General features: G+C 33.6%; 1 protein-coding gene across 1 annotated transcript; it reads right to left on the bottom strand.

Moving 5' to 3' along the window:
• Positions 1–249: 249 nt before the first annotated feature.
• LOC123554158 (cadherin EGF LAG seven-pass G-type receptor 2-like) lies at positions 250–23,660 on the bottom strand. Its single transcript, XM_053547179.1, has 19 exons — positions 23,507–23,660; positions 23,125–23,190; positions 22,115–22,320; positions 20,386–20,475; positions 19,430–19,543; positions 17,115–17,216; positions 16,023–16,160; positions 15,262–15,343; positions 14,522–14,619; positions 13,437–13,610; positions 12,548–12,559; positions 10,142–10,203; positions 9,823–9,916; positions 9,506–9,652; positions 8,406–8,528; positions 7,922–7,977; positions 5,256–5,576; positions 4,501–4,975; positions 250–2,724 (listed from the first exon to the last, which is right to left on the bottom strand). The coding sequence occupies exons 1-19, from the start codon at positions 23,568–23,570 to the stop codon at positions 2,650–2,652; spliced, it is 2,499 nt and encodes an 832-aa protein (XP_053403154.1). The 5' UTR covers positions 23,571–23,660; the 3' UTR covers positions 250–2,649.

Genomic DNA, 23,660 nt, shown 5'->3' with positions numbered 1-23,660 from the left:
AGTGTCAGTATGAAGAAATTAATTATTATTATTTTGCTGAATATGCGCGAAAATCTTCAAATTTAGCTCAATGGAAGTATCAAATATATATTCATTTACATCTCAGAAATTCATCAGATAGAACAAGATAAATTCTCATATTATTATATTGAGAATATGAAACTCCTGAATATGTTGCGATGTGCGGGTGGAAGTTTACAAATAAGGGCAAATAAGGGTGAAACCCACTTTAACAAAATGCAAAACATGTTCCATTTTTATTTCTTTATTTTCCGATTTCGCTGTATCACATAACTGTCATATTTACTAACAATGTTAATGCAAAACAAATACACTGTAAATTTAGAAATCAAAACAATTCAAAAGGAAAGTATAATTTGAGTTTTATGATTATCAAGTGTCCTTCAAAGTCAAAAACACAATAACGATGACATTCATGTAAATATAAGGCTGTTGAAAAAAGTAGTAATATCAGCAACAAGAGCTGTCTGATGACAACGCGCTCGACTTTTCTCAGTGCTTGACTCTGATTTAGAGCTTTTCCAGTAATAATTTTAAAAAGCTTTAACCAAACATTTCTATATTAAAAATCGGCATAACTCTGTCAAAATTCAAATCAGAGTTATGGAGATTGTTTTTCCTAGTGAAGACTTTGATAGTAAATAACTATTTTAAGTTTCAAGTCAATAGCTTTAATAGTAACAGAGATATTTGACTTCATCAAAAAGTTTAACCAAAAAGTTCTGAGTTAAAAAGTGGCATAACTCTGTCAAAATCCAAATCAGTGTTATAGGGATTATTTCTTCTTGTGTAGATTTTGATAGTAAACTACTACTTTAAGTTTCACGTCAAAAGCATTGACAGTAACAGAGATTATTTGACTTTATCAAAACATTTATTCTAAATTAAAAAGGGGCATACCTCTGTCAAAATTCAAACCAGAGTTATGGGGTTGTTTCTAGTAAATAACTATTTTAAATTTCAAGTCAATAGCTTTGATAGTAACAGAGATATTTGACTTCATCAAATACTTTAACAAAATGTTAAAAAAGTCGAACTAAAAACCAAACTTTGTCTGGGCAAGAATACGCTTCAGTCATTATTTCTATTTTTTTTAAAGAATAAACAGAACATCAAAATACCTGTACTTGACCTTGTCAAAATATTACAGATTCATTGCTTTGAAAATGTCATGTACACATGATATATCTCTAATTTAAAACAAGTACCTGGAAGACATTGGTGAAATGTAAATGGTTGCTTACAATGGAATTTTTATGAACAGTTTACTCATGGTCTATTTTGATATACACTATGTAACACGATCAATATATCACACTTCAAAGATGGAAACAAACGGCAGTACAATAACGAATAAAAATGCAGTGATAACAAATATAGAGGCTCGCCTCCAGACTTTACTTGAAGTTCTCGATTTCTAGAAACATTTTTTATCTTCAATAATTATTAAACAGTGTGATCCATTGTCTCAAGCAACATCTGTTTATAAATATATAGTCTTTGAGTTGAAATCCAAAATGATCGGAAAGGAAATTTGAATAAAAGTGATGTTTAGTTATAGTCTTAAAGTCGAGGGCTGAGCGCGAAACTATTGTATCTTGTTCTTTATTTATATACAGTTACAATAGTTTCGCGCTCAGCCCACGAAGTGCTTCTTTCACTTTTTAGTAAAAGTGGTCCTCTTTCCTTCTAACTATCGGAATGTGTCCTCATGTATATATATTATAGGTAGTGAGCAGGTATTACATACACTTGAAAAGTGCAGAAAATGTAATTAAAACTAGTAGGATGTTATATGTAGACTTATCAGATTGTTTAACATATCACCTTGTATTAATTTCACGTATACAAATATGTTCTGAAAAGTGGGATATTTTAATGTTAGTCTGGCGTCCTACTGAAAAACAATCAATTCAAAATAATATTTATGTCTGTGATTAATTCTGAGTATTTATAATGATGTTCTATGTACATAATGGATATGACACCAGTAATAAACTAGAATGAACACATGAAACGAAATTCAATATTAATTAACGTACAACGTAAAAATACAAATTTCTCAAGACGGAATGAAACTGGATACACAGTATAGTCTGAGGAGTGTTCAAATTTTAAGAATGTGTCGAAACTTTAACAATCTAGCCGGTGCTTGTCCCGCATACTTTCAAATGTACAAATTATCTTATAAATTGAATACAATTTTCATTCTAGTATTTAGTATATTTTTTATTCCCGATGTCCACAAATTTGCATTATATTCACTTATCTTTCCCCTGTCGGAGTTCGAGTTCTTCAATATTGTCGTTATCTGAGTGAGTCACCATGATATTCTGCGTATGTGGTTCTTCCCATGTGCATATAAGCCCAAGAAAATGCCTATATGGTATTCATCCACCAACACAGATATTAAACGTCACTGAACACAAAATGCAAATATAAAACTGGCACGTTCGTTTCATGGATCAGTATGTAAAAGCCTTGATATCCGACTGAATTACTACTTTAGTGGGTTATACATAAATATTTGTACGTTGTATTAATAACATATGTTCATGAAGAGAATAGTCTTTATTTCTCATGTTTGATATGCACACTCAATATAACAATGTATCGTTGTCTAATTTCTCAGAAATAAACAGTAATTTCTGGTCGCTCCTTTTTCGTTCTTGAAGCTGTACTGCTTTTTGAGTCTAACAATTTCTGAAAATAAAAGAGACTAAACTGTGATTCGACTGGCTATTTCATCATGATGTCAAACGAAGGCAAGAACCTCTTTGCCTATGCCTTAGCTTACAAAGCGTGTTTTTATAAACAATTCAAGACATCTCGTACATGTCTCATTATTATTACCAGTATATACAGGGAATGAATTACGGAAATCCTAAGAATACTAGAAAAATATTACCACTAAATAATAACAGTCTTTCTGTTCAAAGTAATGACAATGGTCCAGTGTTATCATGTAAAGTACATTATGCATACGTATTTGTTTTCCAGTATTAAACAGCTTTTTGAGAGAACAAAAAATGAAAAGGCAAAATAAAAACGTACGAATGCGCTAATGATCAATGCATATTTGAATTCAGCTTCAAAACTTTAAACCTACTGTCTCTTATTATATAAGTTCTTATAATGTTAATAGTATGTTACCTTAAATGTTGATGTGTAAGTTCAAAATTATTTGAGCCGTGCCATGAGAAAACCAACATAGTGCGTTTGCGACCAGCATGGATCCAGACCAGCCCACGCAACCGCGCAGTCTGGTCAGGATCCATGCTGTTCGCTTTCAAAGCCTATTGCAATTAGAGAAACTGTAAGCGAACAGCATGGATCCTGACCAGACTGCGCGCATGCGCAGGCTGGTCTGGACCCATGCTGGTCGCAAACGCACTATGTTGGTTTTCTCATGGCACGGCTCATATAATAAAAGCTGCATTAAGAGACAACTTCCGTTACGAGACATTTTTAGTTCCTTTTTGGAGTTTGTAAAAGCACAAATTATGTTGTACTGTAAGAGATCAATTCCAGTTATTAAATAAGAGATCGTTCTTTGATCTTTTCTTAGGTGGTCGAATAATGCAACTTGTACTGTATTTAAATTGTGCTGTACAATATCATTTGTTTAGCTAGAATCTTGCCTTAGAAAGTACATTTAACTGTCTAAATTCTATCTGTACTATTTGTCAAAACTATGTGTAATACTTTTATTCATAGTTACTCTTTTTGAAATTATACGTAAAACTGATTGTACAATCACAACACATTTCGACAAAGAGTAGCTACCACAGACTTTAGTATCGACAACCAAGGTTATTGTAATCATTCTTCTCATGTATAAACAAGATCGAATTTAACAGCGGTGAAATATCTGAGAAATGTCAAAGTTTCCTAATGAATGACAAAAGTGTAAGATAATTCTGTTAAAATACTCATTATAAATATAGCACCTGGCAGTGAGGGTGTTATATTGATATTGTCGACCTGAAAAATGTATCAACACCCGAGCCGATAGGCGTTAATACAATTTGAGGATTGACAATATTATTAACACGCTCACTGATATGTGTTATTTCATTATACCCTAGCAACCATTGAGTGCGATGCGCAAAGGACACCTCTGCGCATAGTAGGAATTAACGAAATTATTACCAGACGCGGATCGGCGTGAGAGACATTAAAATTAGTACATTTTGAGAGATAGGGACTTTGCATTAGGTGTTTAACATGAGGTTTAATAATTGTTTATATTCCGTATTTCAGTCTAAAAAGAAAAGCCCTGAGAGGCACGCATGGCATCTAGGACACGTGACTCTGGCAACCAGCGTAGTTGCGTGAATTTGTGAACAATGACTAAAATGAAGATTCAAACATACTGCATGTTAAGGTTAACTGTGTTTAAATAAAAATACAAATGTCAGCATGTTTACAAGGAGCGAGATTTTAAAAAAAAATAAAATAAAAACTGATAATATTTACCTCTGCACCTTGTGGGTGTATTTTATCATCACTATCCCAACTGGTCATTTTATTTCCATCTTTCTTATTGCCATTTACTAGAACTCGTTGACTGCCACCTGTGCTGTCACTGTGATTTGATTCGTTACTTGTCGTATCATCTCCGTGAAATGTTCGGAATTGTCCGTGATTCGAAGGATAACCGAAATCGTCATCATACGGAACAACGGCAGTCTCCACTTCTATTTCACTAATGTCCCGATCCATTTCGGATCCACTACTTTGCAAATATCCCTGATTTACACCAGTTTTTCTCAATGGATTTTCCTGTACGGTAGTTGCTCCAAAGTCAGAAATTCCATCTGTGTCGTCTGCGTAACTCAAGTCCATTTTCGGAAGGTCATCCGGTACTTCAGCTTGTCTGTAAGTGAGACCTTGCGCCGCATGACTCCTAGGTGCCCTTGCCCTATCCAGCTCCTCCTTTGTTCTCTTATTTCTACAAGCAAAGAAAAAATTACCGTAAAAGATTTATCAAACTGAACCACAATTTATACCTAAAACATTGTTGGTGAAAGAACAAGATAAGTTTTATGTGATGAATTCGTACCATGTTTATTACACATTTAGTACAAACGTTCTTAATATGTGTATTGGTAACTTTCAAAAGATATTTTAAAGAAAAACAATGCAGATTTTTTTCAGAATTCATAAAAGAATTCTGTGAAGATTCTTGTAGTGTCTAAGGACATAATCAATGAAATCATGTTAATACTTACTTCCATACAATATATACAACAAGTATCAGTATAACAACCAGCAAGACCCCGGCGACGGCGCCAAGAATGACTGCCAGCATGTTATCATCAGGTGCAACAGACGCTGCTGCGACGCCTTCCGTTGTTTTCGTAGGTGCAGCGGTTGTCTTTGATGTTGGCGTATAACCAAGTGGTGGAAATATGACGTCAATTTGTTTTGAGGATTCACGAGGTGGTGTACCGTCGTCCAGTACCGAAACGAGGATAGAATATCGGTCCAAAGTCAATTGTTCTGGTTCTGCCAAAACTGTTATCTCTCCATTGTAGTTTATTTTAAACAAACTGAAAATAAATAGGATTCATAGTTTATTTATAAAAAATAAAACAGAATGAATAATAAAATTCGCCATGCAGTCGATTTCATAAAACAAATATTGCCTCCGCATTTCAATTCTGGTTAAAAACGGAGCGCTGTAATCTCTATATTATTGTACATGTGTTGTGTATTATGTATATATTATTATTTTATTTCAGTCTCATCCATTTACATAAATTGTAAAAAAACATATAAACATTAAAAATCATACAATGTAAATGGCCACTCTCTAAGAGTTACAGGAGACTATAGATAATGACTCATATGAGATTATTACATACATGTATATATTATACAAATACAACAATTAGTATGTTGTATAGGTCATAAGAGGTGCTTCCTGTCAACTGACTAAGTACGGATGAGTTAACAAATGAGAGGGTGGACAGGAATGAGTGAGTGAGAGTGGGTGGGTGAGTGGGTGAGTGAAACAGCAGATTGATGGGTGCATGAGTGGATGAATGAATGCTGCATGTGTGTCTAAGTGTGTGGGCGGATGAATGAACAAGAGCTGTCCATAAGACAGCGCGTTCGACTTTTCTCAGTGCGTGTCTCTGAATTAGAGCTTTGCCAGTAAAAAGGACATAACTCTGTAAAAATTCAGATCAGAGTTATGGGAATTGTGTCTCCTGGTGTAGACTTTGATAGTAAATAACTATTTGGAGTTTCAAGTCAAAAGCTTTAATAGTAACAGAGATATTTGACTTTATCAAAAATTTAACACAAAAATCTAAGGTAAGAAGGGACATAATTCTGTCAAAATTCAAATCAGAGTTATGGGGATTGTTTCTCCTGGTGTAGACTTTGATGGTAAACAAATATTTTAAGTTTAAAGTCAAAACCTTTGATAGTAACGGAGATAATTGACTTTGTCAAAAACCTTAACCAAACATTCTAAGTTAAAAGGGGCATAATTCTGTCAAAATTCAAACCAGAGTTATGTGAATTGTGTCTCCTTGTGTAGATTTTGATAGTAAAAAAACATTTTGAGTTTCAAGTCAAAAACTTTAATAGTAACAGAGATATTTGACTTTATAAAAAAATTTAACACAGAAATTCTAAGTTAAAAAGGGGCATACTTATGTCAAAATTCAAATCAGAGTTATGGTGGTTGTTTCTCCTGGTGTAGACTTTGATGGTCAACAAGTATTTTAAGTTTCAAGTCAATAGCTTTGATAGTAACAGAGATATTTGACTATCAAAAAATTTTAACCAAAAATTCTAAGTTAAAAAGGGGCATAATTCTGTCAAAATTCAATCAGAGATAAGGGGATTGTTTCTCCTGGTGTAGACTTTGATAGTAAATAACTATTTTAAGTTTCAAGACAATAGCTTTGATAGTAACAGAAATATTTGACTTTATCAAAACACTTTAACCAACGGCGACACCGGGGCGAGTACAATAGCTCTACTTTTTCTTCGAAAAGTCGAGCTAACAAGTTAGCAGAGTTACTTAATAGAAATGCCTCTTATGACTCTAATACCTATATTTACATTTATACAGGTAAAAAGTAAAATGTATTTGCTAATCCGTATACTAATAACTGCCATAAGAAAATGAAAATAAGACACTGATTTTGTATAATGGTACTAATGCACGACAGTTAAAAAATGGTCTTAAGATAAAGAATCTACATATGATCAGATCATCTGTAGTTTGATTAGCAAACATATTTTACAGGTGTTACAAAAAAAAAAAAAGTTTATTACCAGATAAGAATACTAAGAACATTATCTACAGATATGTCTAAAATTACTTTTGACCACAATAAAGTACTTCAATGCCATAAAATAGTGCTTTTTAACCCGAAAATACAACTATAGACCATATGACATAATTTAGTATAAAGTTTACATCTTTATACCATTTGTGTATCTTTACATATATATATATATTAAAAACAAATAAAATTTTGTTTAGTGGTATAAACAATCTCTTCTCATTCTAAGTATATCTGAGAAGGATTTGGCAGTATATTTAACAATATTTTCATTTGATAATAGGAAGCATAACTTTTCAGTATCACTATATGTGTTAAACAGTGGACAACCATCAGTAGCTTTGTTAAACAAGGTCTGGCAAATATCATTATACACAGAACAGTGAAGCAATACGTGCCTTTCATCTTCTATTCCTGATTTACAAATAGGACATATTCTTACATTTATATCCAATTTTTCATACCTTCCGGTCTCTAAACGAATTGGGGCCACCCCCTATTATGTGAGAAGAAAGATGGTTGACAGTGAAGTGCCTGCAGTTGAAAAATTGTTGTAAAAGCATAACAATTTGAGAAAATAAGGTACTCACTTCGTGTTACTTCTTAATTCAAAACGGAGAACGTTTCTTATATCGTCGTCATCTGCCTGAAAATAGAAATCAACATGACGTGTTAATCTAATGTATGTATTATACCTCCTGCTTACTTGCATGTTGACATGTGTCACCGAAAAAGCTTTAAATGTTTTAATTACAACATGAACAGATAAATCATCGTATTATAGTCTAATGAACACCTATAGTCATTTTTTATAGCAAACACACATGCATGTACCTTTATGATTTTTTGTTTTATCGCATAAAGGGTTTACTTTGTCAAATTGCTGTTTCTCTGCTTTCAGCTATATGTTAACAACTAGTCGCGCAATGCTATTTCATACATTACAGATACAGAAGGTCATTGCAGAACAGGCAGAGTGACTGTTTGTCTACCCTCTTCTTATGAATATCAGCGACTTCTGAGTGAAGTCGTTTCAACGTTCAATTGTAAACAGTAAATAAGGAAGAAACGTACCGACACTGTTGTTATCATATATCCCTTTATCCTTTCAGCATTGAAGGTCACACCAGGGACATTCAGTCTAGGATTATTGTCGTTTACATCTAGAACTGTGATTTCAACAGTCGCTTGGGCGGTCTGGAAATAAACACAAACTTCTTTTTTTCTTTTTGTTTTAACTTCCAAAACTGACAAAAGCTCTCTTACATTAACTGCTGGATGGACTTGTATGAAGAACAAATTACCTAAATAAATTCATGAAAACTTACTTATATGTGCCTTAATAACAACCGTCATGGTTTTTAATTAGAAATCCACATAAAATTAATTCCTGGTTATCATTAATTGATTTTTTATAGAAAAAAAGGGTTAACAGTAGCCACAATGAAAATTAACATGAACGCGCATTTCTTAATTACTCTCAATCAGAAAGAAATAAAGCAGCGTTATCAAGTCCTAGTTGCACTAATACTTTCCAGATATTTCAGTTGTCGCTTGTTCATTATCAACGACCGTGAACCTGCATGTATATACTCCTAATTTGCATAAATCGAATTATCGTACACTAATTAGTTATTCATGAAATTCTCTTGTTTAAAGTCCTTTATAGCTTACTGATTACAGTACATTTCAAGTTGATAAATAAAAACCCGTTCGATCAATTATACAGTATTATAATGACTCGAAGCACCACCCCCATCCCCCACCCCTCTCCTTGACCTCTTCTGCAACAATTCTGTAAGACCCTGCAAGCTGTCCTTCTGACTCCCGTGTTTTTGTTATTCGTTTTTTATTATTTAAAAAGTTATATCAAGATAACACCTTAATTCATGTTCAATGACTTCTCCTTGAACCATTAAAAACAACTTTTCGGCACGGTGATTTTGTAGTACTCCATGTATACTGTTTCAAATGTCTCTAATACTAATATCGTATAGGAATAGTTCTACTCTCCTTTCAGATCATCTGAAAGTTTTCAATGAACATGCGCTAGCCGTTACAATCTTCCCTGATTTTTAACAGAAATATGTTATTCCGGGCTGCTCTGTTTATACAACTTTGACTTCTCTTTCCCAGAATGTGACACAATGTATACAAGTCAAAAGTAGACTCACATGGACTCCGTCTGAAGCTGTAACTGAAATGATATGCTCGTCTATCTCTTCGTAATCCAAGGATTTCTCTAGTATTATATTTCCGCTGAAAACAGAAATGATAAGACCATTGACCCGAACTTTAAAAACTTCTAAATGTTTACATATCTATATTCTTTTATAACCGCACATCGTTTCTTTACTAGGCTAAAAGAAATCCTGACGCTGAAATTGTAAAAAATACAAAGTGGCAGCTGGAACGTATTGAATTTCAATTTTAAAAAGATATCCTTAATAATGACAATTATAATGCAAAAAAAAAGGGAAATTTATTTTGCATTCATGATATATTTAGAAAAATCTTCATAATGGTCAGTGGGTGCTGTTTCTTCTATAGGAACAAAAGTATCCCGAAAATTCCATGACAAGCAACTGGTAAGAAAAGCCAAAACTTTTTGTATTTCCAATTTTGCCTAAACAAAAACTTCAACCATAGATTCTAATAAAGTTCAGATAATTTAACAGTTTTAAAACTTCCTATTACGACCCTTTGAGTTCTCTAGGATAGTATGTGATGCAAATTATATTGTGTATCGTTAGGAAATAGGTGGACCAAACATTATGATTATTTCTCTGTATTTCTCTATATATTCATACCTATACTGATCAATGCTGAAGAATTCAACGGGGTCAGTAATTGCATATTCCAAAACTGTGCCCTGAAATAAAACATATAGAAGTGTTTACATTAAACTGGAGTTAAAATAATAGTTCTGTAAAAATGCCAAAATCCGCGTCATGTTACATATTAAACTGTAGTTGAGCTAGTTACAAAATGGTGCATTTCTCCAATCGTTACACGCCTGGATAAGGGTTAATTTTATTGTTAATCATTTTTATTCTCTTTTTTATTGGGTTTTACGTCACATCAATACAACTATAAGTCATACGGCTAATTTCAAGCTTTTGATAGTGGAGGAAGACCCTGGGTGTTCCTCAATACATTACTTCAATATGGGCGGTCACCGGGGTAGAGCCACCGGCTTTCTCTTAGATGGCTTTCTCACATGAAGAATTCAACTGCTAAGCGAGGCATGGGCCAACATCGGCGACGGGCAAGTGATTCGAATGAAGCGACCTTAACCACTCAGCCACGGAGTCCCATCCCCTGTCCACACACTCACACTTTTCATTCCATTTTTATTCATACTTCTGCATAATAATGTGTAACGTATAGGAGAAAGATACCATTGTTAAAAGCATTTATACTATGTATACTATATTATAAGTAAACTTTTCTACAAATGAAATATTTTGAAAACACTGATTTTCAGCATGTTAGCTTGCATGAAGTATTACCTCGCAGGTTATCGAAGGCTCAACAGATTCTCAATATTAACTCAATATGGTTTCCGAAATTATTATTATTATTTTCACTATAGAGATACATCTCTTATTATAATTATTGCAAAAAATAGCATCAAGTCTCAAATCTTTCGCAATTTGAACTAGATTAAATAAACAAGCTTTTTCACGTGTGCAAATAACCGAAAACTCTGACGATCAAAAACAGAAACAAAAAATAACCAGTCTGAACAAAGAGTCTGTCATGTTACTATAAAACCTTCTGTCCAACTCCGCTGAATTCATTCAAATGTTCGCACAACTTTAAACTGGTCCTGATGAGTATATAAACTGACAGCTGACTTTCAAGATTTTCAAAAAACTTCTTACAGTTCTAAGTAAGAAATAACTTATAATTATTTGTAAATTTTTAAGTTTAAGTAGTATAAATACATACATAATATTATGGTTACATAACGACTTTACACTACCTTTGAATAACATGATCATGCAAAACAAAACGAGGAGAACAAAGTCGACAGAAAGGAAATCTATATCGCAGGTAAGAAAGGTTAAGTTGTTAAACATTATTTTTAATGTTCAAAGAATTAGTACACACCCATAACATTAACTTTAACATCATAACAAATACAGAACAAATCTCAAAATAGTTTCTAACAGGTCATTCAAGTTGTATATCTGAGCCGCACCATGAGAAAACCAACATAGTGCATTTGCGACCAGCATGGATCCGGACCAGCCTGCGCATCCATGCAGTCTTTCAGGATCCATACTGTTTGCTTTCAAACCCTATTGCAATTAGAGAAACCGTTAGCGAACAATATGGATCCTGAACAGACTGCGCGGATGCGCAGGCTTGTCTGGATCCATGCTGGTCGCAAATGCAGTATGTTGGTTTTCTCATGGTGCGGCTAAATTGTGTTAATAATTGATTAATCATAGTATGACAATACACTCCTTAATATAACTTTTAAATTACCAAACACGCAACTGTATTGAAATGCAGCAACAATGAAATGAATCAGGTTGCACGCATTTATTCAGCATATTTTTACATATCAATTTTATATTGACAAGGCACGGCTTCTCGTAAATGATACTATGCTTTCGCTATCGCATCTAGGTTACGGCAGCACAACGACAAAGACGCGATATTAGTTCGCTTCTTCGTCATCGTGTCATCGCTCAATCACCATCGTGTCATCACGATCGACGACAAAAGACACGATGGTACATATTCTGATCAGTTACGCGATACCACGACAGTATGATAGCACGATGGAATTAGTGCAAAAGAACGATGACGAAGACGCTTTAGATTTATCACAATCTTGTTATCGCTAAGTCATGATATCACCATCGTGCAACCATACTGTCGTGGCTTCACTCGCACCCGCCTGTTGCGACAGGATAGCAAACTTGTCATAACGGGACACCGTGACTTATTTAATGCCTGTATACATGCTATGAAGTTACGCATTTGATCGTTATTTATTTGTGTTAACAAAATACATCTTCCAGCCTCAATATTTGTATGAGTATGTGAAACGGCATTTACCAATTAGGGAAGTGAAAATTATAATGAGGTTGAAATATAATAAATCACGTTGAAAAAGCAGTAAAAGATGCTGTTAGAATAAAAGAATAGAAGCCGGAAGTTAATGCAGGGACACGAGAAATATACCAAGCTACCAGTACCGTGATAGTCTTCTGAAAACAAACAAACAACGTAAGTCTATATAAACCTAAACACCACATAAAAAGCCTCTACTGCATGCAATTTCATTTTTAGATATCACTGTATGGAAGGAGTTCTACTGAACATATACTTGAACCACATGAAAAACATGTATTTTGGCATAATTCAATATATAACGGTATTTTTTTAAAAAGATGGAAAACGTCTTTGTATAATACATTGTTGTTTATCGCATTAATCTTTTTAAACGACCCATTCCATACAGTAATCCAATTTTATCCCATAACAACTATTACTAATATATGTATGAATCTGATTAAATTTGCTGTAAAGCCAATCTTTCAAAGCTTACTAATATTTTCTGGTAATTCCCATAAATACATTTAATTTTCAATAAACTTTAACCTTTTACAAAAACCTTGTTTACTTGGAAATTAAAATGTTCTCCTTTCATGATAGTAAGATTGAAACGTAATTTTTCGTTATTTATTTGTAACCTGTCAATAGTGTGACGTCTTTGTAAACATTTGAATCTATACTGAAGCTAATATTAATTGACTTCTCTTCATTAACTAAATATTGCACACAATCTTTTATTCAATTATGATATTTAACTTGAAATACGACATAATAAAAAATTGATGGATTCTTTCCAATGATTCGTTTGTAAATAACAGTTTTCTTTTGGACCATCTCTTTAATAGTTTTTCAAATTACACAATATTAAGCAACGGCATTTATGTTCCAATTTGTGCAATTTTAATTTCTATTCTGGTTGTATACAAAAACAGGTGAACATTTTTACATCAGACAGTGCCATTTACAGGCGTGAAATAAAAATGAAACGTATTGGAAACAAAAGTGACTGTATTATGAAAAGATACGTACGAAATCCGGGTCCCTAGCTGTTGTTGAAACAAGTATTGATTTGACTGGTTCCAGCTCTGTCCGCGTGACCTTGTATATATTTTTGGTAAAGCTTGGAGCATTGATATTCGCCTCTGATATCGTAATAGTTAACATAGCAAACCATTCTCTGTTAGGGTTGTCAACCTGGGACGCCTGTAACAACAACAAAAGTATCACATTTTGCACAGAATCTGCGACAGACGGTCCATAATGACAATCAGAAAAGTACATGTTCTCCGTATACTATTTCGGTATTTTCCGGCAAAGTGGAAGTAGTCCAAAATGTAGTTCCATGATATTGCTGATGAAATTTGGCATAATGAGTCATATAAGCATGTGACAGTTATTTTTTTGCTTAGTTTTATTGCTTATTGTATTGACAAAAGATCTAGACTCATTTCATTGTGAATTTCCATGTTTTCTTATTCATTGAGAAAATGCCTACATACGCGTAATTGCTAAACGACACATTTCATGGGAGCATATTCAGACAGTGATGCTTTTCAGAACAGATTATTTTCTTATTCGTAACATAACATCTCAATATTTTTTTTTATTTGTGGTAAGCAAACGTGATGTACTAAATGGTTATATGTGGTTTTATATCATGGAAATGCTCTAAAGTACTGAAATTGAGGTCTCAACATTTATAGTTGCTTATATGAAATAAAGAAAGAACTGAATTGGTATACTATAACCTAGACGTCGAGCAGGGTTAAAATGGAAACTTGTTTAGATGAAGCTATAAACGGAGTAGTTTGGTCAGTTTATGATATATGTCATTACGAGTCCACTACTTCACTTGTAATATATAATACATTATGATTACGTATACATTTTATATACGGTTATGTGTGTCAATATGACAAAAAGTATTTTTTATCTATTTGACTGATAGATATAATCCAGGTCTGATTTTGTCAATGGCTCCAAACAACAGACAGTAAGAGTGAAAATTGTAGGTATGATTTGTTTTACGCTTTCTATGTAAACGTTATACTATAATGAGAAACCATAGTTTTAAAATGAAAAAATCTTTTCAATAAATGCATAATTTGGCTCACCATTACAACTACTGTTAGTGTAGGAACATCTACATCAAACAACCGCTTGTTCCTGATGGTTGCTGTTGTCGTGTTGATGTCGAAAAAGTCGTAGGGGTCTGTAAGAAGATTGTATTTACACTGTAGAGATTAATGACAGAAAACAAGACCTCGTGAGTAACTTTCTTCATGTCTGTATAAACAGTTAGGTATTTTATATCATTATTCCCATCGGTGACCAATATAAACCTTCTCCAGACTGAAGAAATATATAAATCCTTCAGCAATTGTAATTTTGTTGCCATAGCAACTATAGTTTAGGATACAGCAACAAATAGTACATTTTGCATATTTTCTAGATTGTCTTCTCTCCATCTATGAAGTTTAGTCTAAATGAACTCTCCTGTACTTTTTCAAACTTACTGCATCATACTTACTTTCATATTTGTTTCGATGTTGTAAATAGCTAAAAGGATACACCTTACAACATCTAAAAGTACTAATAGTTAATGATAATGGCACATCGTATAACAACAGATATTTGTAAACATATTTGCTTCTAAGAAGACCATGTCCATTGTAATAAATCATTAAAAACAATTCTGGGAAGTTAAAACAAGTTCTTACATTTCACAATGAAACAAATTAAATTTTATGTACAGTCAATGCCTGGAAAACTTATTTTGCTTGTTTCCTCGTGAAAACTAATTACAAATACGTTCGAAATAGAATATACCGAATCTAAGGTGCTTCTTGCTTACCCAGAAGTCTGTAAGTGACAGAGACATTCATCGTGTCCGGATCCCTTGCTATGATAGGTGGAGTAACATCGACAATAGTGCCCTGCAAGAAACAGTACCTTCAACTGTACATAAACTATGAGATAGACCCAGACTAAACAGCTGTAACTGATACACATATATTCACAGTTTACGAAAACAAGAAAATAAGTTCTGTATTGTGCTGCGGGAAAGGAGTGTTGGCCTGAATGTCTCGCGTTCCAATCTAGTTGAGAGCGAGATTTGACCATGGTTTCCACATACCCTTACCAAGTAATAGAAATCTAAGAAGCCAAGCCGTTATAGAGTAGAGTTAGAATAATTTAGGAGCAACACAAGCTCTAGTATGGCACTATATAACATAGTTGAAAATGTTTGTAAAGACCACACATACTATGTAGCACATGAAAAAAAAACTAGTTTCTGTTGGTCTCTAAACACAGGTAAATTTATATAAGTCAGCAAGGAAGAGAAAATATTGGCCTTTATATGCAAGTTTTATAGAAGCGGGATGGTCTGTACTATTTGTTTGACTGTTTTTCTCGCAGGAAATTATTTTGACTTCCTGTATATCTTTTTCAAAGATATAGATTAGTCAGCATGTCTGCTATGGAATAAAACTAATGTTTACTTACAAAGCTTAGCCAATAAAGGCATTTAACATGTATACTCAAAGTCACTACTGGAGACAGGGAAGCTACATTAACTTATATAAAATTTCAAGTTATCTCCCTTTAACATACCGGACTAGCGTCTTCACTGATAACACCTCTGTATGTCTTCTGAGAAAACTTCGGGTTTTGATCATCAGCGTCGGTGATATATACAGTAAGTGTGGCGGTCGATGTCTGTGGAATACCTCGATTTTTGGTAGGTGAATCCTAGAGTATATATGTGTCATGAAATATTTTAAATATGTAAACGTATGGTAAAACAATTATTTTATCTGCATATTTTTACTTTTTTACTAAGATGAAATATTATGATCAAAGAAATCGAGTAAATTAAACTGTTTTATCAGGTGAAAAAATGTGATATTTTCTTATGTTTCAACTTGAAGGAATTCCGTTAATCACCATGCCTCTGTAATGTAGACCAAAATATCACACAGGTGTTTTAAAATGCATGAGCTAAAGCTTATTTAGTCACATATAGAAGAAATTTCCCCAGAAATGACGTTTACCTGAAGGCCCATCTTTGTAAAATCATATATATATCATCACCACAGACTTACAGACTAAACTAAACGCTTGCAAAAACGCAAGTAGAGCTAATTAATAACCCCAGACGCCGCTTAAATACATGGGAGATAAAATGGTGAAGAGCTGACCTTTGGTCTAAAGTGGGACCCTAACTTCGAACAGAATGGCCCCTGTATATCCTCTTAATAGATGCTTGTGTTACGAAACGTCCAGGTGTATAAGAAATAACACTTTGTGACCTTTAATACACACGTAAGACCTTGGTTGCAGGATTGTTGTATTACGATGGTACACATTTATGTGGGGTTGTTTGAAAATCCATCAAAATCCATCATGAAATTTGAACCACACTACTATATAACTGAACTTTGACCTCCAAGTGTGGCACAGACTTTCGATGTAACGACCTAGTTTGTACGCTATGCATGATGAACATGTTTTGTACTAGTTTTATCAAAATCTTTCCAGATGTTTAGAAGATATGGAGCGGGTTTGAAATCTTAAGTCATTAACGCGCAGCGGGCATTTCGATTTAATTTTATCAAACTTATCAGGTAACTTTTAATAGTTGCTACACGTACAAGTATGAAACCGCTTACTCTCTATTGTATCTGGTTGTTACACTATACTTACCATAGCTTCGATAAGAATAACCATTTTGGTTACTTTCTCATAATCTAAATGCTGTTTCAGAGTAATGGTCGGTTTAGTAGGGACCTCCAACAAGAAATAATCCTGAAAATATAGATTCATATGCTCTAAACTTGTATTATGAGATAATATGTCATATATGTAAAATTTCAAGAAATTGTACGAAAGTTTATATGAGAATGGTAAACTAAAATCAAATAACATAATACAGTTCTAACAGAAACTTTGGCTGATGGATAGTAGAAAGATTTGTAATCAGAAATCAATATCAAAACAAAATTATCAAAAGTTTCGTTTGACCATTGCTGTAATGTTTAGAGTATTTCTGGTTATTTCCGCTCCGAGACACCTGCTCTTTACTGGTTTCCGTGTTTATTCAATACTCAAACTTTCTTCTGAAGAGTGCTACCGCGTCCCCATCCCCCACACTCCCTAATCCATATGTTTTCTTTCTTTTTTATTGAATACATTACTAGTGCAGTGTACTTTGACCATTATAAAGAACAAACCCTAACAAGAAAGTCCGTACATACAATGTGATCTCTCACCTTCTCTTTTGTTGTTTTATTGTGAGTTTTGGCTTTTAAGTACTAGGCGATATTTGTAACAGTTCTCTTATTGTTATTATCGTTGATCCTGTTTTCACCTACAGTACTAGCATTTAGGAGTGACCTGTCGCTTTTATTAATAGATTTGAAAGGTTACTGGAATAAACTAGTACCCTACCTTTTTATAACTCGATTTAATTTTTTATAATAAATATTTAAATGACTGCATCTGCGACAATTAGACGCCGTGGTAAGCGTGACGGCTCCAGAATCTAACTTTTGTGAGTTCGAATTACAACGGAGATCAATATTTATTTTTCATTTTATTTTATTTTCTTCATTTTATATTTTGATAACATACGTTTAAAATGATAATAATGTTAAAGATGTATTTGAATTGCATTACTTGTATCATTTTGCTATTTTCGCATATAACATAGGTTTTTCAAATATTTTTTTGATTGTGAATTATTCAACATTGTTGATATAGCTCTTGACACTTTGGTCATTCAACTAGCTGATGACACTGATTCGAAGGAAACCGACGCCGCCAGCGAGTGTGAGGATGCTCCATTGGGCGCGTGTGTTTGAAATGTATTGAATGTATTGAAATTGTATGAATGAAATTAAAAATGAAATTGAAATGATGAAATAAAATGAAATATAAAAAAAACAAGAAAACTATAAATAAAACAAATTCAATCATAAAACAAATTGCCCTGTGCGTGGGATTCGAACCCACAGCCTCCTAATCGCAAAAGTTAAATTACTAGCAAGATACCTCAATTCTACCAACTGAGATATCAATGCAATTTCAATCTATACAGTATTTGAAATATATTTATAGTTTTGAATAAGTCAAATATCTTTCAAACCCTTATTTAATAAATGGAACAGACTGGAAAATCCAAATGTAAAAATAAAAGCGACAGGTCACTCCTAATTGCTAATACAATTACAAGTCCTCTGTTACAGTTATCATTTACTGAGTTTGCTGGGTTCTTTACAGCACCTTTGTTCTTGTTTGATTTGTCACCAATACGGCTAGTACACTATGCGTTTTAGTATTCGTGTTTAGCATACTAGTTTCTATTCTTAACTGTAACAACTTTTAGTACTATAAATATGCGGTGAAGTAAGTCGGATGAATAAGAACCAAAACAAGGGGGAAAAACTATTCTACTAGGTCAAGGGGGAATTTACGGTATGTGAGCAAAGGGCATGTTTTAATTAGTAATTATATGTGGTGTGTGATTCTGGCTTAAACACTTTTTTGAATTATACGTTTAAGCATTTTCAATTTCGGACGGACGGACACATGGACAGGCAGCATTATTTATTACTTAATTTCTTGAATATAATATGCAAGAAAAAGGTTCTATCACTGACCGTAGTTCCAAATGGGAATATCCGGCTCTTAGGTATCTGTTTCCGCGATAGCAGAGCCTCTTTTCCGCCTAAACGGTTACCTTGGCGCCGAATATTCCCATCTGCACCGACAAGCATTTTCTTCTTTTTTTTCAAACAAATTAAAGGAAAACGCTCTGCTTTTACTGGGTCAAGGTAGCTAATACTATATGTGAGCAAATGCCATATGCAAATTAACACTTATATGAGGTTTGGTGATTCTGGCTTAAATACTTTTTGAATTATAAGCGTTTTCAATTTCGGACGGACGGACGCACTGACAAACAGCCAAATGGATATCCCTGGGGACAATAAAAGAAATACACAGAAAGGAATACTCACGGAGAATGTTTGGTTTGGGGTAATTCGGTAAGTCAGTCGGCTGTTTCCGTCAAACGATTTGTCGTTATCAGTCGCTTTGATATCAGAAATTACTGTTGTCCCCACTTGAGCATCCTAAAATTTAAACCATGCAAAATTATTTACTAAAGAAGTGATGCCTATTTTTAATAATAAAAAGGACTACAAAAATATCTGTATTAGATGATAGTATTAAGATGGTGTTAAGATTCTATATCACGTCTGTAAAACGATTTTGGAGTTTATTGATCAAGTTCCCATTTATACAAATCCAAATCCAATATACTTTAAAACGACACATTAACACGAGTGGAAAAATGAGGTAAATATATGCCTAATTTATGTTTATTTGTGATTTGAGTAAAGTACACTTATTGACTTTCAATAAGTTTTTTACTTCATGACATCAGAAATAAATGTTCAAGTTTTGACTTTAAGCCCGGAAAAATTGTGTTAGATAATAAATCGGTCAATAGTACAAAGCATGGACCGATGATTGATATAAGGGCTCATGCAATAAATCATTCATACTGATGTTCAAAAGTCATATCTGGTGTGCGACGTCATTTGTGACGTCAATTTCACATATGCCGTCGCATTTAAAAGTTCTTTAACGACAATATTTTCGGACTTTGTAACAAATTCAAATCATTTATATGATAATTGTAAGTGTAGATACGCACGAGAACTATGCACTCGTTCTTTCGCGGAATAATATTGTGTTCATAAAATCGCACAATATTTCCGCTGCAAAAACAGGTATATTTTTAATATAGATTTAATAACCTAGCCTCTATAAACATTTATATACTTTTATGCACGAAATCTATTTCAAACGAATTCGCCATCTCTTTTATGATTCTTTTGCTTATTTATTTCAAAATCTCCTCAGAATACAACAATATTTTTAAAAGGTATTTATAAAAACCATCTCTCACCTCCGGAATGGACACAGAATAGTTCTGAGAATCGAATACCGGCGGATTGTCGTTCCAGTCAGTCACTAAAACATACACTATTATCCGCAGCTGTAATATAATGGAATAAATTGTTGTTACGTAATCTATTAAAATATCAAAGTCTTCAGAGACAGCCATTATACAATAATATGAAGTCAAACTAACATACCCATTGTCTTAATCAATAAAGTGTTTCTGCACCATATGTATTTATGCAGACCTATACGAACAAGCAAAGTCATATGACGTTACGCTCATTATTAGCGTACATTAGTGTAACTGACGTTATCGTCGTGTTTAGCCGTTTAAACGTTACAGGGATTACTTGGGGTGGTTGGACTACAGTTTTCATAAATCATGTCGTTTCGATATTTAAGGAAATATTTGATATAGATGTATTATATAATATTTATTCAATCAAATTATTTATCAGACAGTGAATTATATTGCGGTGTTCAGATACAATTGTAAAACATATACATGATTTAGTTTTCAAACGTAACGTCGACGTTACATTAATTTCACGGCTGTGACATCTCGGCTAGATTTTGCAATTTTCATGAGCTAAATTTAATTCATATTCAACGTAAGACTTATGCATATCAATTTGCAGACAATTGTATGTACTTTCAGACTGTAGTCGCTGTTTTGTCAACAAATACATATTTCTTTAAAAATTTCGGCACGTAACAACTTCGTAATTTTATCTTTTGCATTTTTTGACACGTGTGACATCGCGGCTAGATTAAAGTATACATAAATTATATTAAACACCATTATCAAAGTCAATGTACGACAAAAACTTACTAATTCAAAAGTAGAATTTATGTACTTTTTGTCAAAATAAATATTATAGAAAGCATACAATAGTTAACGAAATTACAGAAATTTTAACAAATCCTGTCGAGGAAAGACATTAAATCTTACGTTTTAAGTTGGATCTGTCTTTTGCTTCCTGTTTGCTACAGGAAGTATTAAACAGCAAATGACTGCAATGACGTCAAATATAGTTAACGTCACGTCACCGAGTCTTCTTATTTGCCGTTGCAGACTGTTTTGGCGGTAAAGAGGCTCTGGCGTATTACCGCGTAAACAGATATATGACAGCCGGATATCCCCATCTGGAACTACGGTCAGACATAGAATCTTTTTCTTGCATGCTATATTCAAGAAATTAAAGTAAAAATTAAATCAAACGAATGACTTTCTTTGAGCTCTAGTTTCTTATGGCAACGTATGTTTAAACAAAGCGCGTGAAATAGGAAAGATGTCATGACGTTTCAAAGACTTATAGTGTTTAGTTCCGGTTTTTTATCACTTTCAGAGTAACGTTGTGTGTTTCTGATAAAATAACGTTTATTGAATCGAGAAATATACTATAAGGTTCAAAGAGGTATTTGATTTTTATTCTGTTTTATAAAATAAAATGCAAATTGCTAAATAAAGCTTCAGATCTGTAGTTCGTTATACGTCATTTACAGAACGAGACTCATTTTACAGCCTGGGTGTAAGATGGAGTTTTCCAGGACCGGTGAAATCTTCGGACATCCCCGTCTAGTATGCAAGAATACTTTGTTCATTTGGCGCCTCGGTCTAAGCATAGGGCGACTAACCCTTTAACCTGGAGTCACAGATTCGGAACCCGTGCAGGCTCCAGTATAAGATATCTGTAGTTGAGGTATTAGTAATAAATACATGTACAACTTACCGTGCCAGAGTCTTGTCCGGAGCGACCAAGTTTCCTACAGTTCAGATACAGAGGCTGAATTTCTTCCGCACCTTGGTCAGTGTCCAATTCCTTTTTTAAGGTTACGTTTCGTGTAATATTGTTAAACGAATAAAACTTGTGCTCAGTCTGAATTATTTCTATCTGACTGTTATTTCCCTCGATGACCACGTGACCGATCTCCGTGTCTGAAAAATAAATTGTAGAATGCTTAACGAGTATAATGTAAGGGGAATCTTATTACATAAATAAAAATCGACGTGACAGTCTATGCTATTATTTCTGTTCTACATTACAGGTTAAGGAAAATGTTAAATATTTGTCTATCAGTGTCACGCCCATTGAAAGGCCCAGTCATTTTGACTTACGCGACACAAGTGTCCTGTGCATTTCCATTTAATGCAAGGCACTAGACATAAATATAGTCGGCATCTATTAAACTAACCTGTCGCTCAAAGTACAATAAAATACAACTTCTCCATCGGAAAATCATTGCCTCTAGCCTACGTGAGTTCGAGTCTTCTCGACAAACATAAATTTCACCAGATTCTACATAAAGTAGCTAATTACTTTGACTGTGAAAAGTCAATTGTCATTACGGTTGTTTTCATTTCCCGACCTATATCTCAAAATATTTTAAGGGCGCCACAAAGATTGATTGGCCTTGTTTCACCGCAGTACAGTATTGAGTATAGTGACAATTAAAATCGACCCCATACTAACGCACATCACGTGACACGAAAATAAACGCTTACCTATAGCCTAACATTGAAATTACGGCATGTTTTTCGTCTTACAACCACGATTCTTGTAAGAATATTTCTTCATTAATATCTATTAAGCAATAAAATATGATAAAACTTTAATTAATATTTATTGGTATAGTCTTTTTTCCAATTAAATGTACATAAATGTATTTCAAAGGTATATACGAAACTCAAACTCTTTGCAATAAAAGACAAAACAGAAATATCTGACAAAACGACACTCACTTGGTAAAGTGTTTTCCATAATACCTTGAATGAAGTACTCATACCCTAGCTCTGTCTGACACAATTCTGAAACAAAACATTTGTTTGGTAACTCAAACTTACTTTCGTTCAATACCTATAATACATTGAAGACTCTTTTAATGTTTTAATGGCAGTAGAACGGGGACGGAAGGGACATGGAAAATATATTTACTCTCGAATGCGCACATATTAACCTTTACTAGCACACGTTCGCGTGAGCATGTAAAACTTATCTCGTGCACTCAGTAGCTTTCACGTGCGCACGTTGAAACTTGAATGTGCATACCATCGAAAGAAGTGTATCTTCCATGTTCCTTCACCACCAGTTTACAGTAATATTTGAACAGTGAATGCTATTTACCTTGTCCATGTATGGTCATGACTTCAAATACAAGCCAAAAGGTGATCATCAGGCCTTTCCACATCTTGACGACCTAAAATTTACAGATATCAAATCAGATCCGTTTACATGTTAGGCAGATAACTCGTACACGATAATCTTTTTGTGAAAGCCT

The sequence above is a fragment of the Mercenaria mercenaria genome, chromosome 7 (assembly GCF_021730395.1).
Source record: "Mercenaria mercenaria strain notata chromosome 7, MADL_Memer_1, whole genome shotgun sequence".
Classification (NCBI taxonomy): Eukaryota; Metazoa; Mollusca; class Bivalvia; order Venerida; family Veneridae; genus Mercenaria; species Mercenaria mercenaria.
Note: the sequence above shows the minus strand (reverse complement) of the source record. Positions and strands in the feature narration are given on the sequence as shown.

Excerpts from the sequence above, each read along its gene's own strand:
- LOC123554158 (XM_053547179.1), bottom strand. The coding sequence starts at position 23,570 with ATGTGGAAAGGCCTGATGATCACCTTTTGGCTTGTATTTGAAGTCATG. Across the intron at positions 15,344-16,022 it reads TCAGTGAAGACGCTAGTCCG|GGCACTATTGTCGATGTTAC; the intron begins GTATGTTAAAGG and ends TGTTTCTTGCAG. Across the intron at positions 8,529-9,505 it reads CAGCTTCAGACGGAGTCCAT|ACCGCCCAAGCGACTGTTGA; the intron begins GTGAGTCTACTT and ends GTTTATTTCCAG.